The sequence below is a fragment of the Entelurus aequoreus genome, linkage group LG13 (genome assembly GCF_033978785.1).
Source record: "Entelurus aequoreus isolate RoL-2023_Sb linkage group LG13, RoL_Eaeq_v1.1, whole genome shotgun sequence".
NCBI classification, from domain to species: Eukaryota; Metazoa; Chordata; class Actinopteri; order Syngnathiformes; family Syngnathidae; genus Entelurus; species Entelurus aequoreus.
Window position 1 is genome coordinate 30,030,367 of NC_084743.1, and position 7,495 is coordinate 30,037,861.

General features: G+C 37.2%; 1 protein-coding gene across 1 annotated transcript in view; it reads right to left on the reverse strand.

The window, feature by feature from the left end:
* The window catches only part of LOC133663286 (fibronectin-like), an 84,068-nt gene extending 79,827 nt beyond the window's left edge, over window positions 1–4,241 (reverse strand). Inside the window, exon 1 of the mRNA XM_062067649.1 lies at window positions 4,013–4,241. Within this exon, the coding sequence (XP_061923633.1) occupies window positions 4,013–4,142 (130 nt within the window). The 5' untranslated portion in view covers window positions 4,143–4,241. The remainder of the gene's footprint in view (window positions 1–4,012) is intronic.
* Window positions 4,242–7,495: the final 3,254 nt, after the last annotated feature.

A 7,495-nucleotide genomic window follows, 5' to 3' on the forward strand; every position in this document is an offset into this window, starting at 1 on the left:
GACTTTATTTCACCAATCAAACAGACTACACGCTGTAAAAAGTGACAGGTCCTCAGACGAGCCAGCACAACTCTTCAATGTTTACTAACAAACTATAAAAATATATATATATATATCATGTGCTGCAATATGTGTCAGTAGAAATGTTCACACTCCAGCATCAAAAATTCCTCATCCAACTAGGGAAAACATGTTTTGCAGTAAATTGTGTGTTTTTTTAATGTGTTATAGCTGCTTGTATGCTATCAATAGCTTTGTTATAACATCATACGTGACCGTAAAATGTGCATATTTTGTAGAAAATGCTACACACACTGTTTGCTGTGGTGCAAACACCATTATCAAATACCTACTGATTAAATCAGAAGTGACTCACCAGTTACACTGAATACTTAGACTATGTTTTACTTTTACTTGATACGTCATATTACGCCCAAGCAGGGGTGACCAAACCAAACTAAAAAAATCAAAGAATGCGTGGGCCGTTTTGATATTTTAAATTTTTAAACCAAAACAATATATAATGCAACCCTTAGGGATTCCCTCACTTTTGGGGAAAGTTAAAGGTCCCAGGGACCCGAAAGGTCAGTCAATAAAGTAAAGTAATAAATCAACTTAAAGCTATCAATTGCCAGAAATCTTTTTATGTTGTATGCCCTTTTTTTACTAAAGAAAATCATATTTTTATGGCAAAAACACACAATATTTTCCCCAAAACATTTTTCAAAATGGAATATTTACTTTAAAGAATTGTGATCTCTTAATAGGTAAATCATTAATAACAACATAGCGTTTGATTCATTATTATGTTTTTGAACAATGACAGTTTAAAAAAATCAGACTAAAGGTCCCAACGATCCAAAAGGCCCCGACTCATAAAAGTGTTGAACATAAGTCATATATTAATATATATATGAATGTGTGCTTGACAGCTTTGTGTTATTAATGTCAATATTGCAACATGTTTTCTGGTTGTTGTTTTTTTGTAATAGTAATTGTAAAATGTTTCACAGGCCAATAAATTTTTTTTAAAAAATAGCTGCAGTCCGCGAATGGCCACTGGGCCACTCTTTGGACACTCTTACTCTAGAGCAGGGGTGTCAAACGTACGGCCCGCGGGCCTGAACAGGTTTTATCCAACCCGCGGGAAGAGTTTGCTGATTATAGAAATTTTAGAAGGAAAGAAACCACTGTTCTAAATGTGTCCACTAGATGTCGCAATAGCAATTATTTGTATATTTGTAGATGATGCTACATATGTAAAAAAAATAAACCACATGATGTTAGTGCACCAGTTGAGGGAAATGAGCTAACTACATAAATAACATCCTGTAATTTGATTTTGATATTATTTTTTTATCTTGATAGATTGAAAATTAACACCAATGAGTTGACAGATGAATATTATCACATAACGTATTCATAAAGTATAAATAACGACAAATAAAGATAGAATACTATTAACAGCAACATGTAAGTGTAAAAAAAAACCCAACAACATTATGATTTGTAAATTTTCAGAATGTGCTTGTTCTATTTTTAAACAAAGAAAACAATCTGAAGTTGTCTTTAGTTTTAAGTTATCGCGCCGTGATTTCACCAGTCCGGCCCACTTGGGAGTAGATTTTTCTCCATGTGGCTCCCGATCTGAAATGAGTTTGACACCCCTAGCTCATTGCTTTGTAAGCCTACTTTGAGAAAAGAGAATTAATGATGGTTATGATTTGAAGTCATATCGAACCATTGCGCCAGGTATTTTATATTGTCAATATAGCCTATTGAGTTTTGTTTTTTAACATTTTCTGCTGGTGGTGTCTGTCATGTATTGGTTACTCGGGTCACAGGGCAATACAGGAACCATTTTAAGACGAACTTAAGGGCGGGGTACACAGGATATAATGACATGTGCGATTACGCATGCACCTCCTGGTACCCTAGCACCTCCAAAACCCTCAAATCTAAACTCCAAACATCCCAGAACAAGCTAGTCAGATTACTTCTAGACCTCCACCCCAGATCACACCTCACTCCTACCCACTTTTTCAAGGTGGGCTGGCTCAGGGTGGAGGACAGAGTAAAACAACTTGCACTGAGCCTAGTCTATAAAATCCGCTACACCTCCCTGATACCGAAGTACATGTCAAACTACTTCCTTAACGTATATGACCGCCATAACCACAACACCAGGGGGAGCTCCACTAACCACGTTAAACCCAGATTCCGATCTAACAAAGGTCTTAACTCATTCTCTTTCTATGCCACATCAATGTGGAATGCGCTCCCAACAGGTATAAAAGAAAGGGCATCTCTATCCTCCTTCAAAACCGCAATAAAAGTACACCTCCAGGCGGCTACAACCCTAAACTAACACCCTCCCCGAATTGTTAATAATCAAATGTAAATAATCAAATGCAGATACTTTTTCTTATGCCTTCTGATCTCTCTCTCTCTCTCTATGTCCACTACTTGCTGTACATATCCTACCAAGTCAGATCTACACTGTTCCAATATCCATTTCTCTGTTCTCAATTGTTGATGATTGATGATAACAACCAAACCTAACCCCCCCCTCCACACCCCGGATTGTAAATAACTTAAATAATTCAATGTGATTATCTTGTGTGATGACTGTATTATGATGATAGTATATATCTGATAGTATATATCTGTATGATGAATCAACTTAAGTGGACCCCGACTTAAACAAGTTGAAAAACTTATTCGGGTGTTACCATTTAGTGGTCAATTGTACGGAATATGTACTTCACTGTGCAACCTACTAATAAAAGTTTCAATCAATCCTGTCTCTGGCTTCCCTCCTGCATACTTGCTCTCTCTCTGTGCCTTCCCTGTTCCTGTGTCTTATGTCCTCTGTGTTCCCCGCAGTGTTTCCCCTGTTTCCCGTGATCGATCTGTGCGCCTCGACTTCCCTCTGGATTCCGGACTGCCTCCCTCGATCCTCGACCCTTGCTTGGACACGGACCTCGTTGCTTCTCTCCAGCCCCTGAGCGCTTCCATTTAGTGGTCAATTGTACGGAATATGTACTTCACTGTGCAACCTACTAATAAAAGTCTCAATGAATCAATCTATTGTGTGTTGGACACCTGGAAGTGGAAAAAGTAAGTGCGGGAATAAAAGGCAGAAAAAGACAATAAGCTGTCTTTTGGTGTATTATTAAGCTTAGATTGCTAATAAGTGAACTAATAAGTGAACTAATAAGTGACGAGGATGGGATAGTGTCCCGCTGGATTTTTTCAATGAAAAAAATGTGCCTTGGCTCAAAAAAGGTTGAAAAACACTGCTCTAGAGTAACGATATTTATACTGAAGCACAATTTTTGGCTACTCCACCCACCTCTGACTGCACAATACTTGAAAACATGGACATAAAAAAAAACTCTCCCACTACCATACCTACTGCTCATGTCCTTTTAAAAGCAGAAACAAAAAAAGTAAATGGGGAAAAAAAGTGGAAACACAAACCCTGCCTGTATCCACTACATACACAACATATGTTAATGGTTCACAAACAGTAATTAGGTTAAACAAATTATTTATGTTATTCAGCTGAAATTATTTATTGGCAGTCAAAACCTCCCCCTGCATGTGAAAATGACCCCTAAATGTGTTAACCTGACTTCAAAGGACCCCCAGACACCGTAATAAATCATTTATAAGGAGACAACAATATTCACACACACACACAAGACTGCTTCTCTGTTCACATCTTCATCTGCCACAAACACCTTAGCAACTCGATATAAATAACATTATTGTTCTCGGTTTACAAAAGTATAATGTCAGGTCCTCAGATTAAAAAAAAAAAAAAGTCAAGACAGTTGCAAGAATGCTAACCCCCAAAAAAACTTTTATATGTTACCTAATTTCTAAGCTTATAATTATACTCGGGTTGAATTAATGTAAATAAGTGAGGCATTAAATGACTAAGTTGTGGTTTTAAATGACTAAATAACATGTTTATAGCGAGCAGGTTGGAGGAAATCAAACTTACCCTGAGTCACCGAGGGGACGTGATGCTGCTGCGCCTGTCGCCGGTTCTTGGGGGTTCCTTTGGGCAAGCAGTGCACCGCGCCCCCCACGCACAGCGCAAACAGCAACCCGGTTACGGTGCCGTGCGACATCGTGGTCAAATGTTCCCCTTGGGCCCGACTGAAAGTCACCAAAGACGGAGAGAAGTCGGCGGAATTGGGTGCTCGGTCTGCTCCTCCCCGGCTCAAGTGTGCAGGTCAAACAGCGAGTGGGCGTGATTTATTCAACTGCGCGCCTGGGCGGGAGGGGCGGGGATCGTTCAATCCAGGGACGGACAACACACGCAGAGTGTTCGAGCAGATTTTCGACCATGTCGTCTTTTGCGTAATACACGGACTCCCTTTGGCTGAACTTTATGCAGGAAACCTGTTACCTTTTACATAATAAGGTAACTTATTCCATAGCGTTTTAAACAATTAGAGCGGAACAGGGGCGTAACCCCTAATTCTGGAGGCAAGACACAAGACTCATTAAGGGCCCCCCAAGTCTTTTGATTGATTGATTGAAACTTTTATTAGTAGATTGCACAGTACAGTACATATTCCGTACAATTGACCACTAAATGGTAACACCCGAATACGTTTTTCAACTTGTTTAAGTCGGGGTCCACATAAATCAATTCACTCTCCCTAAATCCAACATCACACTCACTTATGTTTACACCAGTGTTGTCCCGATACTAGGGGTGTGGGAAAAAAAGTATTCGAATTCGAATCGCGATTCTCACGTTGTGCGATTCAGAATCGATTCTCATTTTTTAAAAATCTATTTGAAAAATGAAATAAATTATTTTTTAATTTTTATAATTTTTTTTATTTTTTATTTTTTTTAAATTAATCAATCCAACAAAACAATACACAGCAATACCATAACAATGCAATCCAATTCCAAAACCAAACCCGACCCAGCAACACTCAGAACTGCAATAAACAGAGCAGTTAAGAGGAGACACAAACACGACAAAACAAACCAAAAGTAGTGAAACAAAAATGAATATTATCAACAACAATATCAATATTAGTTACAATTTCAACATAGCAGTGATTAAAAATCCCTCATTGACATTATCATTAGACATGTATAAAAAAAACAAAAAAAGAACAATAGTGTCACAGTGGCTTACACTTGCATCACATTTTACAAGCTTGACAACACACGGTGTCCAATATTTTCACAAAGATAAATTAAGTCATATTTTTGGTTCATTTAATAGTTAAAACAAATTGACATTATTGCAATCAGTTGATAAAACATTGTCCTTTACAATTATAAAAGCTTTTTACAAAAATCTACTACTCTGTTTGCATGTCAGCAGACTGGTGTAGATCCTGCTGAAATCCTATGTATTGAATGAATAGAGAATCGTTTTGAATCGGGAAAAAAAATCGTTTTTGAATCGAGAATCGTGACCCCAAGAATCGATATTGAATCGAATCGTGGGACACCCAAAGATTCACAGCCCTACCCGATACCAATATATTGGTACCGGTACCAAAATGATTTCAATATTTTTCGGTATCTTTCTAAATAAAGGGGACCACAAAAATGGCATTATTGGCTTTATTTTAACAAAAAATCTTGGGGTACATTAAACATATGTTTTTTATTGCAAGTTTGTCCTTAAATGTAGAGTATATGTAGAATATATTTATATTATTTACCTGTTATATATTATATATATATAATATGTTATATATATTATATTATTTATTATTTAATATTATTCTTGTCTATTGTGAGCGAACTGTGGTGCTGAATTTCCCCCAGGGATCAATAAAGTACTTTCTATTCTATTCTATTCTATTCTATTCTATTCTATTCTAAATAAAATAGTGAACATACAAGACAACTTGTCTTTTAGTAGTAAGTAAGCAAACAAAGGCTCCTAATTAGTCTGCTGACGTATGCAGTAACATATTGTGTCATTAATCATTCTATTATTTTGTCAACATTATTACAGACAAGTGATAGAAAATTAATTATTGATCTACTTGTTCATTTACTGTTAATATCTGCTTACTTTTTATTTTAACATGTTCTATCTACACTCCTGTTAAAATGTAATAATCACTTATTCTTCTGTTGTTTGATACTTTACATTAGTTTTGGATGATACCACAAATATGGGTATAAATCCGATACCAAGTCGTTACAGGATCATAAATTGGTCTTATTCAAAGTCCTCATGTGTCCAGGGACATATTTCCTGAGTTTAGAAACATAATTTACGTTTAAAAAAAACCGAAAGAAGATGTTGTGATGCCAAAAAATATAAATGTAGTCATAGTAGTATCGACTAGATACGCTCCTGTACTTGGTATCATTACAGTGGATGTTAGGTGTAGATCCACCAATGGCGTTTGTTTACATTGTGACGCCAGTGAGCAACGGTGTGTAGTGAAGCATGTTTAGCTATTCCTCGTCCTGCAGGGATGATACTTGTAAGAAACATACTTTATTTGTCGCCATGGAGGCGAGGATTAGTGATTTAGAAGTAGCTAAAACACTGCCAACTGGGGCTGTACTTTAACAGCTAGCTAGTTAGCCATGTCTTAAAGCACCTCTTCCTGAGGGCGTTTCAGTGTTATAACTTCACCTTTATCGTTAGTTTTTCAGCCAAAATGCGTCCGTTCTCCCTTTTCTGTCTACACACTGTGTCTACTTGTAAGTACTCCATGATTGTGCGCTACCGAACATGCTCGTCTGCTCGTTAACCAGCAATGACACGACATGACGACGACAGGGGGGTGGTGGACCGGTACTTTTCAGAGGCGGTATAGTCCCGAATATGATTAATTAGTATCGTGGTACTATACTAATACCGGTATACCGTACAACCCTAGTTTACACACACTCAAAAAACTAATTATTGCATGGAATTGGTTAAAACCAGCTGTTTAAAACACACACACACATACATATATACAGTAGAGTTGTACGGTATACCGGTATTAGTATAGTACCGCGATACTAATGAATCATATTCGGTACTATACCGCCTCTAAAAAGTACCGGTCCCCTGTGCCCCCGTTGTCGTCACATCGTGACATTGCTGGTTTTACGAGCAGAGGAGCATGTTTGACAGCGCACAATCACTGAGTACTTACAAGTAGACACAGTGTGTAGACAGAAAAGGGAGAACGGACGCATTTTGGCTTAAAAAGTAACGGAAATGACAAAATCTTGTGTCATTTTTTTAATTGTTTATTAACTAAGGAAATACGTTCCTGGACACAGGAGAACTTTAATTATGACCAATTGATGATCCTGTAATTACTTGATATTGGATCAATACCAAAATTTGTAGTATCGCCCAAAACTAATGTAAAGTATCCAAACAACAGAATGATAAATACCTATTACAATTTAACAGAAATGTAGCTAGAACACGTTAAAACATTAACAGTAAATGAACAAGTAGATTAATAATCCATGCATTTTCTGC